A 26,171-nucleotide genomic window follows, 5' to 3' on the forward strand; every position below is an offset into this window, starting at 1 on the left:
TGTATTGTGTGTCAGTAATATAAATTATGAAAATATAACTTACTGTTTATGTTACATAAGACTGTCTATTGTGGGAGCTTGTCATATCATTTGAGGGCTCAACCTAAAACTAGGAAATAATTGGAGATGCACCAATAACGATACTGATATCAGTCTGATACTGACTCAAATAGCTGTTTCAGGTATCGTGTGTATTTATTTGTTACATTTTGTTTGATGAAGCTAGGAAAGCAATGCTTATGTTAAGCCTGATGTTAACTTACACATGAAAGAATGATGCCAGTCTCTTCCACACAGTGAGGCATACAGCTTATTAATTAAACACTGGTATCGGATTGATACTCGGTATCAGCCAATACCCAAAGCCTGGGTATTGGTATTGGCACTGAAAAAGTCTGATTGGTGCATCTCTAGCAATAATAACCCATGTAGAGTATAACTGTAGGTGCATACAACTGTTCAATGATAGGAGCACTGTTTAACATATCAACAACAAAATCTTTTCACACAAATGCACAGATGTAATAGATGTTATTTTAATAGGTGTTCAAGAAGTAATAGTTGCGTCAGCAGAAAGTGTAAAAGGAATAATAGTTGCATCAGCAAACAGTGTTATGACATAGGAGTTGTGGGAGGGATGGGGCGGGGAGGGTGGGGTGGCTGAGGGATCCCTCACTAAGCAGGGGTTCCAGTAAGGCAAGGCTGCATTTTAACAACTGGGCTGTAATAATCAAAAACATATCTGTCATGATGATCATCATTAACATAAATTAGATTAAGCACATGTTGTACAAACTATCAGAGGAAAGAGACTTAAAAGATCTGGCATAACCTCTTCTTCACAAAAAAACCCAAAAGGAAGCCATGATCTACATTCCAGTAAAGGGTAGATATTCTTATACATGTTCATGTATAAATGGATGCATATTCAGTTGTATATTCAGTTTTTTATTTGACTAAACCTATAAAAAGGAACGGTAATAAATAAGTTGAAACTCAAGCATTCAATTGTTCTATCTGATTGCAGGAGCGTCCCTGTTTTATAAACTGTCCTGAACAGACTTTCACTTTTACTGCAAAGGAAAAAGAAATAGCAGGGTTAGCTATTGTCCCACCACTCAGAATGCAAGAATCTCTCAGCTATCAGTCTAATGGATGCTCATATGGTACAGCAAGTCCTTTGGACTTAAAACCTCCACATATATTTCCATTGAGTTCGCAGCTCAGCAGCTATCTTGTTATGAGAACTGTTGGTTGTTAACGAACTATGCACCTAAGGAACAGTATACCATCATAGCATACATACAGTACAATCAAGACTGAATTAGAAAAATACAGGTACAAAATGATTACATTCAAGAAGACAGTACTAGCACAAAAGGGTATTATAGTCATTTAGGTAACTAATATAGGAATTTCAACTTTATAGAAGCATTTTCTAGATAGAAAAAGTGAGGGGATGGGGAAATGACGGTATTATGGCTGTTTTATAGATGTGTGGATTTGTTATTGACTGGATTCTCGCATATATAATAGTTAAAATGCATAATTTCCATAGAGTGGGTAAAAATTATATATTTTCTTCAAAGACCATGATAATTTTGGTTTGGGTCATAAGGTGCAAATACTGTATATTAAAAGAGGCATTGAGTGGTGCCCTTTTGTTGCACATCATTCCAACTCTGGGTTCAAACACCAAGGAAATCCCATTAGATACACAGGATGAATTGTGCTGATATTGTTACCTGAAGATTTACACACCTAAAAAATGCAGTGCAACTGTTATGCTAGCCTTCTTTTTTTCTTTTTTTGAACAGGATTTCCATTTGAATATACCTTTCCCTTTTCTTTGGCAAATGTCAATAAACTCACTTGCTATAAGCAAATATATCTCTATTTTGGGGGAAGACAATTTCTTTGTCTTTGCAAAGAACTATACTGATGTCCACCAGTGGAAGAACTATACAGTTTACTGCTCGGATGATATCATCCTTTATGTAACTTTCTCTCATATCTGAAAAAATATATAAATACCGTTTATTATCAGGATTATCGTAAAGCATACTGTGGTTCCCTTAAGCTTAACTGGGAAATGTTTGCAGTTAGTTTGTTAGATTTTAAGGACCAATTTAGAGGAATCATAGATTTGTTGCATGTACTGCACTTTTTGCACACAAAGGGCCTCCATTAGCAAAACACTATTACCATGTAACAATGCCGTGATTTAGGAAAAATACTCTATTTCAAGACGCATGAGTTCTTTAAGACCCATTCATTTCTTATTTTTCTGTCCTGTGTGTCTGAAAGCACTCTTAACACATCTTACCACATATCCAAGAAATAGTGACACACACACACCTCCAGAGGTGAAAAGACAAGCTCATTATCTACAGACGGTGCATTTTACCTCAGTGCTTGTTTGCTTAGCAGGTAAGCATAGATGCATTCATCGTCTATGAGCTTGATCTTTTTTTGACAACAGTCTTAATCCAGAAAACTTGACCTCAAGAAAAACCACTGAAGTTCATAATGAGGACTTAGTTAAAAGAGCATCATAAACACACACACTTTAACAGAAAAAACAATCAAATAGAAAACAAAGAGTTATAAAAGTTATAGACGTGACTGAATGGAAAATGTGATAAATTAAGTATTGGTCTACACAGAGGAACAAAAGGCTGGTAGGTAAAGAGGTGGGGGGTATTGCTGGGAAGTCTGTAGCTCTCAATTAACCTCCATTAGCCTGTGGCAGCTCTTCCAGGTTCTACCAACTCTTGGGAAGACAACAAATCAGCTCAACTGCATCCTTCCTTATTTTTCCTCACTACTACAGCTGATTAACTGTAAACAAAAGTATGGCCGATACAGAGGCATGGAAATGGAATGATTCTGACCAAACATCAACAAAACAAAATAAAAAAAAAAAGAATACTAAATATAAATACTTCTAAAAAATCAAAACATTGATTACATGTGACCTCTGAGTAGACCATTACTTGGCAATAAAATCTCAAAAGGCCGATAGGAATAAATGGGGAAAATATAATTAAATGCCTTGTCTCCATTAGCTCTGAGAGGAACCATAGCATCGCGTGCTCTGATTTGGACACATTCAATCAAACATTTTGTTCCTGTATGAAATCAGATAAAATAGTAAATTTAATTTCATCAAGATCTTTTCTTTTTTCAAATTCTCATTTTATGAGACATATATAAAGCCATTTCATAAAACAAATAATCCATTTAGACTGACAAACTCCTGATCCTTTATGTTGGAGCCGGTGGCTGACTTTAGCCAGGTCCTGAGGACATTGAAGACACTATCGAGACAAGCTATGGTGTACAAACACTGTGACCGATGGAGACGAGGCATTTCCTTACTCTCCTAAGAGCAACTCACACTTTAGCTATGAATTAGTGCAGTGTTTACGCAATAAACAAATTTAAAAAAAACACCTATTCAATAAAATAATTTGCACACAAGGAATTAACCTAATTGCTACGCAAACTGCAATAAGATCAAGTATTGACAAAAACTGCATTTCACTATTCAAAAATGTTTACTGACTTCAGGACTGTGATGGCATTGAGCAAGAAGCTGGTGGTGGCAAAGAGGGTCTGGGTGGGAGGGTTAAGGCTATATATGAATCAATTTCACGCAACCTCCCCATCACAGGAAGCAGTTTTTAAGCTGACCTACTGTCTCATAAACCTGACAGGGACACTCTGAACCTACTAATAAAGGATGAACAGGACAGACAAACACCCTCAGCTATAGTCAACTCTAGTTCAGATGCAAGGTATGCACAGGTCTACTCTTACACATTCAATCTAACATGATTATTTGTAGCTACCACATACTGTTTAACAGTAGCATCATCTTAACGTACATATCAAATACTCAACCATGGTTTCTTCATAGTCTGAGTACACCACATTAGTGTACCACAGGGAAACACTAAGCAATAAGTTGGTAATGGAAGTATCCATCATGATCATTTACCCTGGTTAAAGTCATTTTGGGTTGAAGCTGGAAGGAGTGGAAGGGATAAGAGCTATTCAAATACAGAGGTATTCTACCAGAGGTGGAGGGAACTCTTCAGTAGGTGTGTGTGTGAGGTAAAAAGGTGACAGAAAGCTGTGTTCGTCTAGAAAACGAATGCAGTGTTGGGGTTCTTCCCTACCTAAAATGCTATTTTTTAAGTTGCAAGACTTGACCTTAAAAATGGCCTCTATTTGACAGAATGGTGTACGAGAAACCCATGACAATCATCTCTACAAGGGAACCCATGCACTGGGGGACAGTGTGGTTCTTCCACAGGCCCTAACCGAGCATCTAAGGGGGGGGTGAGAGGAATTCAGAAAGGCATCCTCCCTCTAACCAAAGGAAGGCTTCTGGGGAAACACTGAGATAGCAAAGAGCAGGGAGGAGGAGGAGGAGGAGGAGAGAGGGTCTCTTTCCCCCACCATGAACCCGAGCTCAAGCAAATAATTCACCACACAGGGGGAAGGTGGAGTCTGTCCAAAGCTTCCTGATCAAGTCTCCCTTCAGAGTGGGGTCCCCACTGAGGAAAGTAAAGCTCCACTGCCAGTGTCCATGTTGTGGCTTCTCGTAACAGCAGCAGAGTTTCACTGATCAGCGCAGGAGATGAGGACTGGAGTCTGGGCAAGCTCTTTCTTCTGACTCTCAGCCAGGCCTCTCTGCCCTCTGAAACAGGACATTAAATAAGACTTAGACTGTGTTCATTCGCTCTTTTCAAACAGCCAGTGTCTTTCTCAAATCAAAGCATGTAAGAGATCAGCACAAGGCTTTGTTTTGAGGGACTGTGCTTGGTGTGTTTTGTCAGAGTTGAGGTGCAGAGTGTTTACTTAAAGGCCTGAACAGATGAAAAAACCTGTGGAGGTGATTAGACCTCTGCTCAGGTTGAAGTTGGGCAAAACTTTTCAGGGACGTCCATGAGCTCACTGAACTTCTTGACCTAATCAGAATGATGTAATTTGTCCCAACCTTACAGGAGCAAAAAGACTAAAAGGTGAGGTCAGGGACATGTCAGTCAAATACACCTGGTACAAACCCACAAAGACCTGATAGGAGATCTAATGCCTAATTCATATTCTAATCTAATTCATATGGGAAAGATGGGAAAGATTCCCATGTTTACAACTTGCACGCATTCAAGCATATAAGTGTGTAAATTGTGTAGTTACAGATAGTTGGCTGACAGTTGGGGGTTTGTGTTGCCCAAAGTGTGAACTGTCAGTTGAAATGACAGTGTTGCCATATTTCAAGCAGGTGTGAACACACTATCAAAACCATTATCTGTGTGTAATATCAGGTTTAACTTGTGGTTTTGGAGCCATTTTGACATCTGTTTTGCTGACGATTCTCTAGTGTTTCTGCCAAGTGGCAGATATCATAGCTGTGAAAAATTCCAGATATCTCCAACTCTGAATTGATGTGAACAACTTTTCCCGCTCAGCTGCTCATAATTACAGTTTGAAAAATATGACATGTACAGCCATGATCAGCCAGCTATTTATTGCTTACAAGCCACCTATTATTATAGCAAATTGGCACATTAATGCCATTAATGAAAAGCACATCATAGCACATTATATTTACCATAATATAATATTATAATCAATTTAAAAGGTTGTATAGAAGTCACACTGTGTCTCTACCTATGAGCGTTTTCCATGGCTGCTACCTCAGCGAGGGCTGCCAGGCTGAAGAAAGCAGGTAGCTCTTGCGGTACGGTGCTCCTCTCTGCCTCCTCGGGTCTGGGATTACTGTAGCACCCTTTTTCATTGCATAAATTCTGTTGGGGTAATGGCTTCTTCTCCTGTTCCTGGTTCAGGTCCCTCATTTTGTCCTCTGTAAAAATCAAAAATAAAAAAATAAAAAAAGTCACAGCAACATTATTAGAATTCTGATAGAGCATTTCATTTGCCTTTATTTTTCAGATCAATGAAAAGTGAACTTAAAATGTTAATTTCACTGAAAACAACACAACATCAATGTCTGTCATGCTGGAAGAAGTTATTCTTCAAAGTAATGAGTTACTTTACTTTTTTTTTCTCCAAACTAAATATCAGTATTAATTTAGAGAGTTCTTTCCGTAACTCCAGACCCACACAGAACAAAGACTGACAAGCCAATATCAGAAGTATTATTAGTTTCTGCTGCTGCTTTTACGTTTACACATTTATTAACAACTTTCTAAACAAAATTCTAATGTCTTGTAACATTAACAGAACCTATGGCTTTTATTTTGAAAAGGTCACTCTCTATGATCAGGTAATTCCTCTCTGGGCTGTTGGACAGTTTGCTGGTTGGTGACCTCTCAGTTCCAGTTTCCTTAATACATGAACATTCATAAAATACAACAATCCGCTACACTCACCCTCAGCTGGAGACACACTGCCATCAGCTGTGCGCACCAAGTGTGTGATCTTGGTCTTCCTAGCCTTCCTCTTCTGGCTACCAACTAGCATCTCCATACTAGTGGTGCCCTGGACATCTGGGCACATTATGGCAATGGGGGCACATGATTTGGCTTTTGAAGCTGAGTCCAGCATGGTGGAATCACTCTGTCCCACTGCTGTGGAGAAAAGGTTCATCAGAAGATATTTCAAACAAGGCAAGTCACTGTTGAGTAAACTATATGTTGTGGATTTGAGCTTAGCACAAAGGCAGAAATGAAAACTAATGGCACAACATCAGTTCTTAATTCATTTGTTTAGTATTAATGTATGATTTAACCAGATGAAAGTGTATTATATGCACATGGGCATGAACAGTTAATTGTTAATGAATGTTTCTTATGCATAAATCATTTCCTTTGGATGTGTACATGTGGGTGTAGTCCATATATTAGACTTTCACTATTTCAATAAAGACTGTTCTTTTGTGTGGCTCAGCCATGTTTATTATAAATAATGGCATTAAAAAATGTTATGTGTTGAAGGTAAATTTTGTAATTGAACATGAGTGAATGCCTCTTATAGAGAATGTGCCTGAAGTGAACATTTTCATCTCATTTGTTTAGATTTCTCACTGCCAACATTTTGTTGGTCTTGAGAGCACTCAGTGTAATCAGTACCAGTTAGAAGGAGTGTGTTACATAGTTGTGTTAATAGTAATGTGAAAATGTTTGCATCCCTGCTAAATAATGCAGAAACATCAACAGTCTAGTTCACCTTTTTCCACTGCACCTGGTTTCTCCTTTTTGTGTTTGTGCTTCCTAACAATCTTGTGGAATGAAGTCTTTTTCTGAGATGGAGATGGCCCTGATATAGCAAAAGAACAAAGAAAAAAAGAGCATGGAAATGCTATGTTATGGAGTCCAAATGTTTTTTTGTTTTAACAAGAGAAAACTGATTCTGAACAACAAAAGTGCCAACATGCCTCTACAAACAGGTGCAGAGTGGGCCATGGATGAGATGAGAGGATATTAAAGAACAGTCATTGTGTTCATTCACTGAAAAAAATCCTCATTATGTTTTGTTCTCACCTTTGCAGGTTTTGGAGGCTTCCTCTTGAACAGAGGAGCTGTCCGTCTTCTTCTTCTTTGCAACAGCAGTCCCCTTCTTATCAAATGTCATTGGGCTATACTGTGGCAGGCTGTTAAACTTCTTTTCAAACTCTTCCTCCAGTTTCCCTAGGCTGATAAGTGAAGTTCAGAGTTTATAGAACTGAGCATACATTCATCTAACCTTAAAAAACAAAGCAGATAATTCTCTAAGTTCGTTGTTCAACAATAAGACTTGCCCGATTGCCCAGTGTAAGTAATAAAAAATAAAAAAAATAAAAATTAATAAAATAAAAAATGTCTCAATCATACATGATGTCCTCTTTCTCTGGCATACAGCATAGACCCCTCACCTTGAACGCATGGTTGAATATTGGCACGCACCGTTGGCCAATCAAGAATTGAGTAGGCTAGTGGTGTGATGCATGAAACAAACATCCCTCAGGATTATGTGAGCAATAAATACTCTTGAGAACGAGACACATTAAAGAGGGAAATCAGGAAGCTTGGAGTGGAAGAAATCACTCTGAAATGTATTTGCCATGGGGTTAGGGAATCTATTCCATCAGCCTATATGAAAGAAACTGGACTCAAAAGAATTTAGTGCTCAGTGAAATATAGGAGATGGGTCATACCGTTACCATTATGTAGGAATGTTTGTTGCTTCACATCTATGACACTGTGTCCTTGTTCTGCTTCATTGACTTAAATTAAGATTAAACATGACAATTAACTTTAGTATTTGTTGTTATATGATAACCACTAATAAATAAAACAATTGTATTGGGGCAAGTAGATTCCTGACCCAGTCACCTGACCAGACAAGTGAAAAAACCTCCATTAACCTTGAACCCTGAAGTTGGACATTTCCCTACATCCATCAGTAAAGTAACATGGTCCGGTGCTGCAGGGAACCAAAACTATCTTCCTCCTCCTCACTAAACACAAACTAAAGTGAGACAGACATTATTACTGTTAGAATATTACTGAATGTGTGCAGCATAGTTTCTATTTCACTTGTCCGTTTGTCATTTGACCTGATTTTCCAAACAGTAATGATTAAAAATTTGGACATCAGCAGCTTAATTCAGACAGGACTGATATTACAGATGTTCCTCAGTAATTAAATCCATCCTTCCAAACAGCATGTTAGCCACTGGTCAACTACTGGAGCTGATTCTGTATACAGGGGTATTTACTGGTAATTGATTTATTTTCACAGTCAGTTTCAAACTAGTCAAACAGCCCTTTCTGAATACCTGTAATGCTTTTACAGTAAGAAATTAACAGGTGTCTGCAAGGTGACAGTGTTACTGTAAATCGTTAAGCTTGCATCAGGTTATCAAAATCTTTTACTTCCTCAGTTGAGTTGAGGAAAGTCAGCTCTATACATTAAGAGTCAGAGTAACACTTTAAATACAAAGTGTCTCTCCAGACAGGTCTTCAACTGCAGGAGGACCAGTGAGTGAGCTGAAAACAAGATGGTTATTGGGCTGTAATTATATTTGAATGTGTATAAACATGTGTGCTGCAGATGGGATTAAAATCACTGACCAGCACATGTGATATTAAAAAAGGAATTTCTGGTACTTTTCAGCCTGAGTCTTATTGTTAGAACTTTGGCCATTCTGACTATTGGCTATAGTAACTTTGCGTAAACAACATCTGGTAACATGATTCCGGCAACAACAAACAAACAACAGGGCCAGATCCTGCTATATATAAAACAAAAAGAAATAAACAGTTTTACTGTGCCAGATGAATAGGCGGGGAGTTTGGTTATCCAGCTGTTTTCTCCAGCAGATCCCTACACAGTCAGCTCCAATAGGTAGTCCTGGGGGCTACACTGTGTGTTTACTTTTGTTTGGACTAAAAGAAATGATTACAGAAATGATTTCTGTAATACTGAAGTGTATTTAAAAAGCTGCAGTAGGCTTGCACCGCTTGCACTGATATACAGTACTGTGCGAAGGTTTTAGGCCCTTTAGGTGTTTAGATTCTTATCTATAATGCAACACCATCAGGGAGGCGTCTGATCGGACCAAAATTTATTCTGCAGCATGTCAACAACCAGACAACAAGTCCTGCAACAGATGGTTTGGCCCCCACAGAGCCCTGATCTCAACATCATGGAGTCAGTCTGGGATCACATGAAGAGACAGAAGCAGCTGAGATGCCTAAATCCACAGAAGTGTGGCAACTTCTCCAAGATGCAGGAACAACCTGCCTGTCCAGTACTTTGAAAAAGAGTGTGCAGGTGTATTGAGGAGAACTGCTGCTGTTTTAAAGGCAAAGCTGCTCACAGCAAATATTGATTCCATTTAGGTTTGTGCTGTTTACTCAACTTTGTATGAAGTTCATAAAAACTATTCATGACATTATTTTTTAAAAGCATCCTCACTCCTCAGTGCCTAAAACTGCTCAGTATGGTATGTTGTTTTTCCAAAGTTACAGTTCTCAAATCTCTACAATGGAGCTGATGAGTGCAAAGTTATTATGACCCATAGTCTGAATAGCCACAATTATATGAAGACCTGGACCTGGGACTTAATCATGGCAAACTAAATGATGATAACCATTTACATGATGTGAACAGCGGTGTAAATCAATCCAAGAAATGTGATTATTGGGAAACTATTACTGATACAGTTTAGTTGCTGCAGTGTAAAAGGAAAACAACCTTTCTGTTTCTTACAAGGAGTCAGGACACCTGCTGACAGCTGGTTTATGCTGATTTATGGTCTCACTGTATATGAAGTAGTTGAAACTAGCTCCAGCAGCTACAACATGCTGCTTACACACTGATGCTTCGGCATTAATAATCTTATGATAATAACATATATATAATCCAATAATAGTTCATGTAACTAAGAATGGCAACTGCCTTATTTGAGTTGGATGTAGTGTCTCCTTTGTGTGTTAGATGTTTGTATTCTCTGTCTTATCTGTTGTGTTTTATTTCTACTTAAACTAACTGTGCTGTCTTGGCCAGGTCTCCCTCGGAAAAGAGATTTTAATCTCAAGGGACTTCCTGGTTAAATAAAAGTTAAATAACAAATATCAGTCTTTTACTTTCATACTTTTTAACTAGATTTTTCCCTCTCAGAACTGATTCTTATGACATGCTGTTTGACCACTTCAGAAACCAAATGTTTTTAACTTTTTCCTGAAAGGCTTCGCTCAAAGGTGGAGTGAAAAGCTGACTGCCACAGAGAGGGGAGAGGAACGGGGAGACATGATATCATTTCACTGCGTTATGGGTCTCTCGTGTGTCATTTTGATGGCAGCAACACTACAGAGTAACCAGGACACCTTGGCTAAGCCGCCTAGCATACATCCGTGAGCACAAGTATATCCAGATGCAGCCATGCTACAGCTAAGTGATGCGCTGCCAAAACGTTCCGGGTGAAACTCGCACTCTAGAATTATTGTTCCGCACGTCTGTGTGAGTGGATTAAACTATTTTGACAGTAATTGTTTGGGTCACGGAGCGTATTCTTCATATGACTGCATGCATAATGTTGTAATGTCTGTACTGTGACGGTTCGGGACGAATACACGTAAAGTTACACCCCTAGTATATAGAATAACATGAAGAAAAAGAAGCTAAACTAAAAATGATCCATACTGTCATTACTCTGGAAAATGCTGGTACTCTATGCTATACAGAAAAGTACAACACAGTAATAATAGGAGTCATGACTCACCCCTGTGAAGATTCATCTTTGGACTTTGACTTTTTCAGCTTCTTGGGGTTATTAGGTCCCATCTGAGAAACTGTCCAGCTGTCATCACTCCAGTTTGCATCATGATCAGAAGCACGGAGAGCACCTCTTTTACCTTCAGAGACATCATTCAAAAACATTAATCAACTACATAACATTCACAGACTGGACATTTATTTCTCAATTTGCCCTTGATTCAAGACAGATACCTCTGTCGATATTGGCTCTCAGTGATGTCAGCATGCCCTCAGAGACGAGGGTCTTATACAAGGCCCCTTTACAGCTCCTCTCTGACTTCCTGGAGCCGCGGCTCTCTGGGTTGCACTCTGCTTCACTCGACCTCTCCTTCCCCTTCTCCTCCTCTTTGAGCTTAGCAGGTGAAGGGCTGCCAGGGGAGTTTTGGGGTTCTGCCATGCTGCCCTGAAGTTCTGTGCTTTCTATACTTGTTTCTTCTGCTTCTGTCTTGGGACTAACATCAGTCATCTCTTCCTTCATCTCCACCTCAGAGGAGCTGTACTGCCCACACTGCCCACTGTCATCATCCATCTCCTCCTCTTTTTCTTTGACAAAGGTCTTGACTTTGGGTTTGCTCTTCTTTTTAGGCAAACCAGAGTTTCCACCACCGGGACTGCTCTGGATCTTCTTCTTGAGCTTCTCCTCTGGGTCCTTCCAGACCCCTTTGGCCACCGCCTCAATTGTACTGTCCACATTTGATTCAGCATGGTCACACTTCTTGATGATCTTCTTTGCTGAACAAGGGATCTCATCATTATCATTTGACTTGGTCACCTCTTTTTTCTTGCACTTCTTTTTGACACGTGCATTTTGGCTGCTGAGTTGTGGGGGAATGGCATCAGTGGAGGTAGAAGTGACAGAGGGGAGCGAAGGTAAGAGGGCTGAAGTGTGAGAGGAGGGAGGACAGTTGTCTGTTTCTGTTTTCTCCTCCTTGATCTCAGGCTTGACTGTAGTTTGCTGGAGAGAGGCTGAAGAAGAGCTGTCCTCTGGCTGAGATACGACTGTGTCCATCTTTCCAGCTTCAGACGCTAAACACATCTTCAAAAACAACACAAAAACTTTTACACTCGGAATCAAAGACAAACGACACACATCTCATGTATCTTTCCTTTTAGATGCATTAATAACAGTTATGCGATATAGCACCAGTTTATGCCAACAGTTAAAAGATGCAGATCTACAGACTTTTGACTGTGCAAAATAAATTAAATACACACTATAGAGGAAATTCGGGCTGCAACTAACGATTATTTTCATTCTCGATAAATCTGTTGATTATCTTCTCAATTATTTGTTTGGTCCATAAAATGTCAGATAATGGTGAAAAATGTCGATCACTGTTTCCCAAAGCCCAAGATGACATCCTTAAATGTCTTTTGTTTTGTCCTGAACAACAGTCCACAACCCAAAGATATTTAGTTTACAATCATAGAGGACTAAATAAACCAGAAAATATTCATATTTGAGAAGCTGGAATCAGAGAATTGAACAATTTAACAGTTAATCAATGATCAAAATAGTTGGCGATTAATTTAAGAGTTGGCAACTAATCAATTAATCGACATATAGTTGCAGGCCTAGAAGAAATTTTAGCACAGTGAGGGTCTGTACACACCTGACTTTTTGACCTATAAAATGTACTGTTGAGTATATGAACATGAAGATAAAAATCATCATTTAAAGGTGCGGTGTGTAGAATTTAGTGGCATCTAGTGGAACAGACTTGGCAGAAAATTAATATAATATTCATAAGTATGTTTTAATTAATGTAAAATCACCTGAAAATAAAAATCGTTGTATTTTTGTTACGTGAGAATGAGCCCTTTATATCTACATAGAATGCGGGTCCTCTTCCATGGATCCTGCCATATTTCTACAGAATCCCAGAAAGGACAAACCAAACACTGGCTCTAGAGAGGGTTTTTTACGTTTTTTGTGAGTTTTGCAGCCACCATAGGTTCTCCTACATGCTTGGAAGGGGAGGGGAAGGGGAAGGGTATTCAGGTGGTTGCAATCTGCAACCTCACCACTAGATGCCACTAAATCCTACACTCTGGTCCTTTAAAGTTGGTAGTAACAAAACATTTATGTTTCCTTTAAGTCCTTTAAGCTAACATACACTGTCCTAGTTTAAGCTCTTTCTTGCAATGAACACGCACACACACACACAGACAGACACAGACACACACACACACACACAGCAACTTTGTGTGAGCTATGTCACATTATTACAATGTTTCATTACTTTAAAGATAACTGATGTTAATGTCCAGTCAGGTAAAATGGACATTTCTCACCAGTTATTAGCTGAATGTGAATTGTATAAATCAGTTATTTTACATCAGGAGCAGTCTGTGGAGACTCACCTCAGCCAGCTGGAAGAGAGCAGACTGTCTGCATGGTTTTCCTTCAGGTGCCACAGATAGAGATGACTGTGAACATACAATAACATGCTTTGTCACCATTTGATTTTCATGAGATCCCACTGCTTGGCTTTCTGCAGATGCTGCTTTCTGCAAAGTCAATAACATTTACTTTCTACAAAAAAAATGTCACCATGTTTGTTGTTATTGTATGTAGCAGTGCACTGATGCATTTCTCTGGGTTGGTATTGGCATTGATCAATATCAGCCACTCACATCAAATTATGTTCCTTTGTCAATGTCGTTATAAGAATTCAGTGTTTGCACTCTCTCTCAGTGCCAGCTCATTTGTTAGTGCCACAGAAATCTCTAGTCTAATGTTGTCTTGCAAAAAAAAAAATCTATACAGTAAGGTTTACACAGTTTAAATTTGGGATAAAGAGAACGCTGGTATTAAGGATGGCGCTCCCAATGGTTATCCAGATTATTTATTGCACATGACAGTTGTAATAGTTTTTTTATATATAGATATAGGGCAACATATCATAATAATGGTTTAACAAACAGTTTGACTGTGTTTCGCTCCCTCCCAGTTGTTATTGTTAAAATGTACCACCGTCCACTACATGCAGACACAAATTAAAAAAGCTTGTTCAACACTTCTATCTGTGATGGTACACTGATGCACAGTTTCAGAATGGTTACTGCTGCTATAAAAAGGAGTGCAAAAAAAGACTGAAAAATAAAAAAAGTCTTGTGTAAAACTTGACTGGAGGAACTCGTGTTGAATATCTCAGCAAAAAGAGCAGCTTTGTCTGTATGTCAGCAACTGTTTTTAACTTGTCCAATATGCATATTAACAATTCTGTCATGAACCAAAGTAAACGAGAAAGGTTGTACATATAATCTTGAAATATAAACAACTCAGTTATGACAACTGGTATATAATTCATGAATTTTAATTCAGTCGTACCTCTGCCAGTGGGGAAAGGGCAGACGTGACCCTGCTTTCAGTGATGTCAGGCACTCTGTTCAGTATTGTCCCAGACAACATCTGTAGATTGAAAAAGGGTGAACAAAAACTACTCAGTTCTGCTGTAAGTTATTAAATAACAAATCAGTGCTAAGTGGGGTCAGACAATCAACATTCAAACCACCAATCTTGGGAAAACTGATGAAAGCACACAAGAGTAAAATTTTTGAAAACAAAACATTTTGTATATTGTTAGATTTTGTTGAACTTTGCACGAATCCCCATCTAGTCAGACCCAAGCAGCAACCCCCAGGGCTGAAAAATGAAGCCAATGTGGAAGTGCCAAAAACTGCAGTTCCTCAAATGGTCACTTGAGACTGTCATTCCCCATGGACCTCCATGTTAAAATGCCCAACTTTACAGCTTAAATAAACATGTTTTACAGCCTGGTTCTCTATAGCTAATTTCCCCTTTCATGACAACTGTACTAGGGGTGAATTGTTTTTATATTTGACCCGTTTAAATTTTATTGAGCTGTAAAGTTATGCATCATGAAGGACATGGCCACTTTGAGTGACAGGTCGCTAGCTGCTAGATGGCTTGTTTCAGCAACCAGGTTTCATTCAGCCCGCCTCAGCTCCACCTCTTTGCCCATTTTGGATTAGCCGGGGGTTAGGCAGAGTCAGGCACTGTCAAGATGGTGACAGCCGTAGCCGCCCACTTTGAGCTTCAAAACTGCTATTCAGAAACCAATGGGTGACGTCACGGTGGCTACGTCCATATATTTCATACAGTCTGTGGTCAGACCACATGAGTGAAACACAACCTCAAGTATCAGGGGGGAGTTTCATAAAACAAGATGAACACTTCAACCAGGCTTATTTCAGAAAGTCTGGCTTATCTTCAGGAAAGTCTGCTTCATAAAGGAGGTTTAAATAAGTCTATCCTAAGTTACCATAGACATTTATTCCTCCAGACCGGTCTGATCCTGTTTAGGCTAGTTTTCAGGCTTAGCTCCACCTCAGGCTTAAGCAGTGTTACAATAAATCTGTCAGGCTAAAACACAGGGTTTCCCCCCAAGTTCCTTGTTGAAGGTTCCTCTTTACCACTGCATTGTGAACATGAGTCAGTTTGCGGTCTATCAAGTCAACTTGCAAAAATGTATTGCATTTTTATCTGCACAGTATTCCAGTCAACATATCTTATTTTAAACACACAGCAATTAAAAGAGTTAATAAACAACTTCCCTATACCTATAGCCTCGTAGTGAGAAGTATTTTCATCATTTGTTCTCTTTAAATGCTCTTAAATAAAGTTAAAGAAACAGATGCCCAGAAAGTTATTTAAACAGCATTTTCACCAAATGGAGGCTGTGATGTCACTTGTTACATAATCCAACTGATAGGAAAGGTTTCTAAAACTGATCATTATTTTCTGTTCTTGCTATAACATAAATTTGCCAAATTGTCCGGGGTGTTATTTGACACGTGAAAGTTGTTTAATGGTTAGTTGCATCTTACTATCACTCTAACAGGACTTGAACCCATAACAACATACATCATTACAAACAGAGCAACAAGCTTAGCTAACAGAGGACCAGTACACATCAACTTGTGTCAGAGCCTGAGCTCACAGCAGATCTACAACATGCTACCAAAAGTTCTCTTGTCTCAGTTATTTGCAGTGGTGTAGTTTGTTTTTGCTTTAATATTTCACTCTTCATATTCTGTTTATTGTGCATCTGTGAGGTTATGAACCTCACAGCTTTGTCTTTAAATGTCAGTTTTCTTTAGTGCTTGATGTCTGTGTTTCAGTCTAGAAATAAACCAGACATGACTTAGTCTGCTCACATTAGTGACACAGATTAATCCTGTTTCAGTTTGTTAAGTTCATTCAAGGCAGGCTGTCACAATGAGCCCTGCTTTTCTGAGCCACCTTCATGAAATACCCCTCTGATCTAAAGTATAAAGTAAGTGTAAGGTCTCAAAACATACCTCTTCCTTATCTTCTGGAAAGGAGTTCCCTTCGCTGGCTGTATCTGGTAAACTAGGTTTAGTGCTGGAAGGGATCTAGAGAGGTAATAAACACTGGGGTTAGTTGACCTGTTTAATCTGAAAAATAAAAATCACCCAAAAAATGTAAAAACCACAAATATTTTGTGCTACAGATGAAACTAATATCAGTAAGTAGTCTTTGAGGCCACCTATTGGAGAGCTGGTGCATTACAAGGATGCACCCATGAGTGGCTTCCTGCCGTGACCTACCTCTCTATTTGTGAGGGCATGTTCCCCGGCTAACAGCAGCATGCTAAGGCCTCCCATCTTTGTAGGATCTGACAATGTATGACAGTAGTTACAAAAACAATCCTGTATTCCACAGAGAACTAACAGTCTGTAACTGTTTCATACTTACCTGCCATGGCAAAGTTTAACTGTGGCATGCTGTCAGTTTTGGGCACTTTTTTGGCAGTGGTCGAGTCCTTGGATGAGTTGGAAGAGAAGGACCAAACTTTTTTGCGGGGGTTGCCAACTGGCTGACATGAAGGGCTCTTCACTGGTTTGCTGGTGGTGGGACACCACTTGTAGCCTGGGTTAGCCTTCATAAAGGCGTCCTTGTACTGAAGAAACAAACACAATTGATTTGGTTACAAGCAAAGCATTAACATGGTCTCAAATCTACATTAAATATTAATGGCTAAGCAACAACTCAAGTTATGTATGCTTAGGTATTATCTATTAATGCTTCATAAGGACTGTGTGGGTGGGATTTAAACTGATTTGAAGGTAAGTGGCCTGAAAAAATAAGCAAACAACTGTCATCACATTTTTAGCAGTGTCTGAAATCACTCACTCGTTCACTCACTCAACCCTCACTATAGTTTACTCTATAGTGAGCAGTAAATAGAGATTGCTGACTCTTACTAATTATCATCACTTACAGCTATAATGTTGCACTCAGAATTTCAACAGTTAATTAAAAGACTGTCAGATTTTGGAAGCAGCCTCTGATTGAGATTTTATCTAATTCCTGATTGGTGCATGGACGTTTGTGATGTCACATTTTCCAAACCGAGCCCCACCCACTTCAAACCATTGAGAAAATGTGAAATAACTTTTCCATATTGGACCTCCTCACTCATAATAAGAGGCTGATGGGAAAATAGGTCTCAAAGGCCTCTATAACTGTTGTTTAAGGATCTCTGATACAATATTGCCTCTATCCACATGGAAGAACTGTTAAAAGCTGTTTCTTTATCATAAATAATGGCAGAAAAAACAAAAGGCATAATACCAAAGAAAATAGGCAGAACACATTTATCTGTATGTTAAGGATGTCTGCTATGCTGTCAAACCTAATTTACACACATTTCATTATACATCACTCAGAAGGAACCTTTGTTCTGGTTAGGAACACATGAAAAACTAAGCTGTTTTGACATTTGTACCTCATGTACCTCATCAGATGCTCGCTAAGCAACTAAATATTGCAGTAGGTCGATCAAATCTATTTTTCCTATTGTAAGTAAACAAGTAAATAGACCTTCGTTTATAAATCTCCATCTGACTCAACAAATTAGGACTCCATTTCCCTTTTGTTTTGCCTTTTAATTGCTACTTACATGATATCAAGCTGGAATAGCTCTTTAAGAAACGTTTGACTTTGAATACTAGTAAAGTTTTTAAAGATCCCTCCAGACATGTTTTTAGAAATATAAAAAAAATCTACTTTGAATGATCATTTGTGTCTAATATGTTTTTTTTCCATTTTAAAAAGTACAATTACCTCATTAAAATGACATCTAGTTATTCTCTAAGCCTCCAGCTTTCACATCACACTTGTGTAAATTGCATACTGACTCCAAACTAGTTGTGATGTCACAAGTCATGCTCATACATTTACATGTTAAAGAGAGCACAGAGAAGCTTCCCTCCTTCAGCTGATGAATGTGAAAACAACCTCTGCACATACAAACATCACAGTGAAGGAACGATACCTATCAAGTTGCACCAGACTTAAAAATAGTGTACCAAAGTGTGGCAAAGTTACAAGCTCTTTTGTGACCAGTGTGAGAGACAACTGGAAATAACGTTAATACAGGTGCAAGTGTTAATCAGCAAGCAGTGCTCACCTCCTTAGCCATGTCAGTGTATTTCTGCTTCTCCTTGGGCTCCAACACAGCCCACCAGTCAGCCAGGATCTTAGTGGCCCCACGGTTGTCCAGACGAGGGTGCTCCTGCCGCACCAGGGAGCGGTGGCGTTTGCAGAAGAGGAGGAAGGCATTCATTGGCCGTCGAGCCCGCTGTTCGTTGGAGTCCTCCTCCACTTCTTCTGTTGTGCTTCCACACTGCACCTGCGACCCCTGGTCCCGGTCACACAGCACTGGCTGCTAATAACAAATTCATACATCCTCAGATGCGATGCTATAGCATGATTTTTGTCTCAGAAACTGACATGTTTTTCAGTTCATGGGCAGAGTGAGTTGATTTGATGACCTTTCACCATCAGACAAACTCACCTTCTCCAGCTCCTCTTCATCCTCTTCTTCTTCTTCCTCAGAAAAATCCAGAGCCTTTTTGGAGAGAAGTGGGTGCCACTGCAGGCATTTGCGTTTGGGGCGCTTGCCAGTGACCTCCCCTGCAACAGACGGTTCCTTACCCCTTCCTCCACCTTTCATGGTACTACCGCACCTAAAAAACAGATTGGATACACCATAAGATGTTGATACAAAACAAAGGATGCACAGTGAAAACATGCATCCTAACATGTATCATTAGTTATATGTTTGTAAGTACATGTATACTAATAATTACTGAAAGCATGCATGACCTGGCCAGAACATATAATGACTCAAAGCAGTGTTGAAACACAGGTATGGAAATTAATAGAAATATTAGCGATCACAATTTGACAGCAAATTAACTTTGTCTGTGTGACCTAATTTTTGAAATTCCACTGTGGGTTTGGATTGTGTCTACTGTCCAGAGATTTCTCCACATAGTTGTGATATTTGAAGAATATTTTGATTGCTGAAAAGCATTCCTCCTTTATAGTTCATGAACGATGAACTGAAGTTGAATCAACACCTACTGTAAGACAGCTGCTTGCACCGATGGTAATGTGACCATGGCTATAGGCCTTGTACCATTCCTACTATGGCCTTATTTACACAAATAAGCACCTCTTACTATGATAGCTGCTCTATTTATTTGACCTGATGAAGGCACACAAACAAACATTTTAAAAACTTAAAACTCTCAAAGGTGTAGACACTACTGCATATGTGGGGGGGGGGGGGGGGGGGGGGGGGGGGGGGGGGGGGGGAAGTTGTGCTAAGGATTTTGTGTCTCCAGAGGAAGCTGTGTGAAATCTGTTAAATCGTCTCAAGTGATGTCACTTGAGTCCGCATCACTTGGGGCTGAACAAGTTTGAAAATGAAAAAAATCTGGGGGGGTTGCAGTTAAAAAGAAGTGAGGTTACCAGACCTCTATAGCCCACTGCTCATCTCTGCTGGAGGCTAGCATTATACACCCCACTCTCTGATCAAACTGTCAGTGGCCCAGCTGCATTGTGGGTATTATAGGCTTCGGGTTTTGAAAAGGAAGAAGATAGTAATAATAAAAAAGATGATATTTGTGCTTCTGCTGCATTGATTTTGATTCTTTTTTAAAAACTGTCCATCGTGAGTCTGACAATGCTACAGGATGCTTAATCAGTTGAAAACTCTTTTCAAAGATAATTCTGGTGTTGGAGGTTTTCTTCCTTCAGTAATTCTATCCTTCTCATTTGACTTGTAATGAAGAGAAACAACTGTTTTTGAGCTAAGTTTGGCTATGTTTCCAGCGGAAAGGACTGTGATAATATCATTTTTTAAGTGTTGATCATGTTGGAACCAAATCAAAAATGTTTTACCAAAATAAAACACTGAAGCAGCAGCAAAGCACCCAAAGTGCAAGCAAACATGTATATAAACATTAGTTCTTGTATTCTAGTATGGCCCTACTAGATGAAAAGTTCTGAAATGCTTGTCACTAGATTTTAAACTCAGCTGATATAAAAAAAACAAAACAAAGATCTAAATGAAAGACATTCTGCAGTTAGGCTGATAAGACTAAAGCTATTTCAAATCAAAAACCTAAAACTGCAATGTTTCACATAAGATTTTGGCTAACATTATCATAAACATATCAATAACAACTGAGGACATCACCTGATGGAACTATAATCAGAATTTTCAGGAAAAACTGACCTATAAATTCATCCACAGATGTATGTTTAAACACTGTTATAAAGTAGAACAAGATGAGGCCTTTCTCAATACCACTACATCAAGATTGGACTTCTTGGGTGTTTTGAACTTAGCAAGTTAAACTCCAGAGTCCAAACTTAGGAATTTAGGTGGTTAGGCTACACTTCAACACAACTGTACAACTATGCTGTGACAAAACAACTCCATGCAAATTGACACTAACAAGCAAAAAAATATTGCCTGTGAGATGCAGTCGACCATTATCTTCACTCTAATACTTACAGCCTTTATTGAAATGTGGTGGTATCTGTACATATTATCCTAAGTGTAAACAGTCTGATAAAAACTGCAGCTTAATTTCAGACAAAGCAAATTGGCGGAAACAAATATTAGATTTCAACTCTGAGACCAAAATTTATATTATGAATGGAATTATATTTCCTGTTTAAAACACATTTTCAAATAGTCATTATTTTTAATAACTCAACCACATATTTGATATCTAAAGGGTTACTCCATCATCTGAAAAAAAATATCAAAACTTTATTTAGTCACACGATAATAGCTGTAGGACGAAAATTCTAACAGTTGAGAGGCTGGTTCAAATTCTCCTCCATCGATACGAGTTGATGTTAGTGTCTGAGTAGTGAAAGAGTGAATGGGGGAGTGATTCTGGACACAGCCGTGGACTTTGAATCGGAACAGTACTTGGGCTGTAACTGATGAAGTTTCACAAATCGGAAAGAGCACAGACAGTACAGACAACAACCCAGACTGAGAGAGGCCTACTGTATTTGGAGCTGGTGGTTTCCATATGACATCACTGAGTGACAAAGAGTGAAACTGAGTTTTCAAACACTTATACTGCAAAACACTTATTTTGCCTCATCACCGACAGGTATGGTGGTTGGAATTTCCATGTCTATGAGAATTTCCAAAGACCACAGTGGAACCACTAGCAAAAAAGTAGTAGTGTACCTCACAATGACACAACTTTTTTCATTGCATTGTGGGAATATTTGAGGGCACAATATAGTAGAGAAATTTCACACTCAGAATTAGATACTCACTGCACTATATAGTCATGTCAGACATATCCCACAACTTTGTTCACCTTGTTCTGTTAGTAAGAAAATCATTAGTTCCTTCCTTGTTGCATTACTTGAATTTAAAGCAAAGTACATCATCACCAGCACAAACAGGTCCAAATAGAGCTGCACAAGATCATTAATGGACTGTGTGCTTTCTTGTAGCTTTCCTCGGCCAGCTGTCTTTGTGAGGTAGATAAGAGGAACAAAGTCACAACAGAAATTGGTCAGTTAGCCCCAGAACTCAAGACCCGCTGCAGACAATCAATTCTGTAGTTATGCAAAGTAAAATAATATGTAAAATATTTCCTTCATCCTGTCATGTTACCAGATTTGAAAGGAAAGGGTTACATTAAGTTTTGGGAGAATTGACATCTTCTTTGTAAATATGCAGGGACACCACAACACAACAAGTGGATTTGCTGTATCTTTGACCCTTGCACTCTTAAGTTTCTTGTAATGGATTCAAGCTTATTCTAAGTCATTCTGCATAACATTGTCACACCACTAATAAGTTAAGAATAGTAAGATTGCACCTAACCTCTTCTCACTTTGATGCACAACATTTAATTTAAGGTCTCTCTACCAGAACACAGAAATTGTGTCCACACATCAGTTTAATTACATTACAAACATTAATAATTATCCATATGTATATTTCCCTTTATTATTTTTTTTATTCTCTCAACGTGTTTTTGCACTTGTTATTGTCTAAGAAACATGACACAAATGAAATTAGCAATCAATGAATGAATGATTTAATGACCGTCTTCGTCTGGACAGCATCCAGACTAGATGCCAGTGTTTGTATTTATGGTGTTGAGTGTAAAACAGGGATACTTACTGAAGAATAAACTATGGAAATGCTGTATGAGTGATGAAGATGAATCTGCCACAGCCTTTGTCATGCAATGACGATGACCTATAAAATACAAGACACTGCTCTCAGTCATGCGTTACACTGTCATCTCTGCAACAATTTTACAACAACATGAGCTGGGCTGCAGGAAAAAATGTGCGCAAAGCAACTTTAATAGAGCATTAGTGAGTGACACTGCATAGCACAAAACCTCATCAGCTTCAAACTACGGTGGGACATTTTGTCTGATCTGATTACTGATCACTTCAATCGCGAAGTCGATCCGCCCTTGTGGCCAAAATCAAAACATGTAGGCCAAAACCCTGCGACCACTGGATGCATTTCATACAACATCATACAGCCTGAATTAAGCAGGTAACGTTACAGTTGCAGTGAGTATTTTGCTGCGCAGAGGTTTAGCTGTGTGCTCAGGTAAAACTGCTGATGCCCGATCGGACTGTCTGTCTTGTGAGTGAAGTCTTGAGCTACTGCATCGAGCTTTTCTCGCACAATAACAGCACTAAATTTGTCATGTATGCGAATAAACGATCTGTTTGCCTACCTAATGTGCTCCAACATCTAAGTACACATTTTCATCTCCGTGCAAAATGTCGATCTGGGCTCTGACAAGACAGACAAGCCGAATGAGAGTCCATCTTGCTTTGGTTTGGAGGAGAAAACCCAAGTACAGTACAGTAGTGGGGATATTTCACTCCTGTCAAACTCTCCGACGACAGTGTCGTCGAAATGTCTCCCACTCCGAGGAAAAAACATCCGCAATGATTAATTAAACTGGGGATTTTCTGCCGAGGCACATGCATCTATGGGCAATGTTTTGCTGAGCAGTAGCTCCATTTCCTAGCAGTGTTACTAGGAATAAAAGTAGCTAGTTAGCTTGCTAGCTCTACAGCCTGCTAACTGGACGTGTCACGGTTTTAACATGCAATGGTTTCCAAAACGGTACACGCTTATTGAACAGCCACAGGCATAACTCACTGACTAAACGGTGGTCAAAATACTTGTTTGTGCCTTTGCAACTGTTCGTTTACATACAACGCAGGTTTGTGTTTGATGCGGATAGGAAGAGAGAGGGGGGGCAAGTCATACCACCTCACTGAGAAACATTTATTTTACACGGCGATTTCAAATAGGAGTGAAGAAATATTTAAGCAACACAGTCACAGTGACAAGAATGTATGGTCGACAACACTGGTTTACAATGAAATGTCGACGGGAAACAATTCAAAGGGGGAAAGCCAGCAGGCGGACATCATGTCCAAGGCAGCGATAATAACAATTTTTCAGAGTGACTGACTGAGAGGTTCAGAAAATAGCGACTGGGTTTTAACGGAAAATCAATGAAACCACAAGTCCTCTGTCATGAACGTCTCCTTGATGTCTCAACATACCTCTGATATCCTGCTCAAGTACCGAGGGGGGCCTCTCATCATTGGTGCCGTCCACCTTTTTAACTTATTGACACATCATAACAGTTCAGCACTGGCTGTACTCAACACAGCTGCGTCAAGTCAACACATAACAAGACCAGTATAAACCGGAAGCAACGATTTTTTCACCAAAATAGAAAACGAGTAGCCTGCACTTCAGATTAAACATGAGCTTTCACATAAACAAGTGTCCCTCAGCTCTCATGTGAGGATTAGTATACATTTACTAAAAGATCTGTCTGTGTTCTGTCTTAATGTGTGTGTGTATACACACACATACATATATAGTTTGACACAATTGTACTCGTAAAACCGGAGTGACAATAAACATATTGAATCTTAAATGATGTGTGTGGAAGTTGACATAATACCTTATCTCAGGAGATGTCAACTAAAAGCTATTTTAATGCAGCATTTGTATTACATCCCAAACGGTAGTTTTGTCACTGCACTACAGTAGTGTAACAAAAGCAAATATTGTTGGAAGTAAGCCAGGTGTTGTGATCATTAATGGTATCAAGAAAGCATGTAGCAACTATAACAAAAATATGACAATGTCATTATGGCCAAATAAACCTGTAAGGGCCCTCCAGACACCTCTGTTCAAGATTATACATAACTTAATTATATAACTAAAAACCATGGACTAGTACCACTGTGCTGGAGTACCATCTGGCCTGCCTTGATTGATATTGTACTGAAGTGAAACAAATTTGTAACTATTGGTAATTGGTAAATTCCAACCACAGCTATAATATAATAAAATACATTTTAGGAATATATTAAACACAGGCATAAAACATTTGCATGAAATACTGTCTGCATCCAGTATCAATTCAAAAAAATACATGAATGTCCTTACAGGTGTTCCAGTAAGTGTTGAATGTGACTGAAACTTTAATTACTGGATGTGGTTCTAATATTATAATAACACTTTGGAGATTTTTTTCATCCTTTTAAACTCATTGATTTGCATAAATCAATTGCATTAATCATTTAGAACTTAGTGGACAATTCGTTTAAGTTTAAAAAAAGCTAAAAACACGTTCGTCAAAACTTTTGTGTTCATAATTTACACCGGAAGTCGTCGTTAATATTGTGTGTGCTTGACAGAGCAGAGAAACGCAGCACTTCACTACATGATGAATGTTACCGTCGGCGAAGGCGAGACATAAAACGACCTCAACCCACAAAAATAACACCAAAACGCGTTAATTCTGACAGAAATACAAACTTGTTCAGTCATATAATGTAATAGAAATCACTTTCGTTTTCCTCGAGGTGGGAGAAAATTCTCCTCTCAGCTACATCCCTCCCCTCCCCCGGTCTGCAAAGTGCTCTAACCCACACTGGCCTGTCCTTGCTAACACCATCCCTGACTTAACTTTATCTTTTAGGACTGTCCGCTTGACAAAGGTCAGTGAAAACCTGCGGACTGCACTAGAAAACCCCGATAACGACTCGTTAAACGCTGCTTATCTCAGTTGGGTGACTACTTGTTATAAGCTTCCTGGGTGTTCGTGTGCGTGATAACTGGTAACGTTAGAAAAATGTTACTGAAATGTATAACGGCAGCTCAACAGTACATACCTGTCTGTAGCAACGAAGTAAACAAGTGACGTTAGCTAACTTTGTTGTATAAATCTGCTTTAAAGCTTTAGCCGTAAAATTATCAACAGTTTTGCAGCATACTGTACACATTGAAAATATCCACCCCGTCATGTAATGCTGTGTGTGAGTGGATGCTGGTGTTGATGGACACTGAGATTAAGCCAATGAAAAGCGGCGTTATATTACCGTGTTTTGAGATTAGTGTAACGTCCTCAAATTTACTGTTCAGGACACGTGTGGTATATTTAGCCTACACAATACAACATAAGGCTAATATAAACGCAGTGTGTGTGTGTGTAGTATTCAGCAG

At 39.0% G+C, this 26,171-nt stretch overlaps 1 protein-coding gene across 5 annotated transcripts; it reads right to left on the reverse strand.

Annotated features, from left to right (window-relative positions):
• Positions 1-1,793: 1,793 nt before the first annotated feature.
• On the reverse strand, positions 1,794-25,964 carry LOC121910494 (HMG box transcription factor BBX). Of its 5 annotated transcripts, none has more exons than XM_042431725.1 (16): positions 25,841-25,964; positions 22,788-22,865; positions 19,125-19,296; positions 18,738-18,995; positions 17,021-17,225; positions 16,873-16,940; positions 16,603-16,677; positions 14,609-14,689; positions 13,639-13,704; positions 11,467-12,310; positions 11,240-11,372; positions 7,515-7,666; positions 7,201-7,290; positions 6,405-6,602; positions 5,683-5,875; positions 1,794-4,708 (listed from the first exon to the last, which is right to left on the reverse strand). In XM_042431725.1, exons 3-16 carry the CDS (start codon positions 19,281-19,283, stop codon positions 4,630-4,632), a joined length of 2,601 nt encoding a protein of 866 aa, XP_042287659.1. In that variant the 5' UTR covers positions 19,284-19,296; positions 22,788-22,865; positions 25,841-25,964; the 3' UTR covers positions 1,794-4,629. The 5 variants fall into 5 exon arrangements, with proteins under 5 accessions (XP_042287659.1, XP_042287661.1, XP_042287662.1 ...); XM_042431727.1 differs by lacking the exon at positions 25,841-25,964 and adding an exon at positions 24,212-24,351 and having other exon boundaries at positions 18,738-18,992; XM_042431728.1 differs by lacking the exon at positions 25,841-25,964 and adding an exon at positions 24,212-24,351 and having other exon boundaries at positions 6,405-6,599.
• Positions 25,965-26,171: the final 207 nt, after the last annotated feature.

Source organism: Thunnus maccoyii, chromosome 13, assembly GCF_910596095.1.
Source record: "Thunnus maccoyii chromosome 13, fThuMac1.1, whole genome shotgun sequence".
Taxonomy (NCBI): Eukaryota; Metazoa; Chordata; class Actinopteri; order Scombriformes; family Scombridae; genus Thunnus; species Thunnus maccoyii.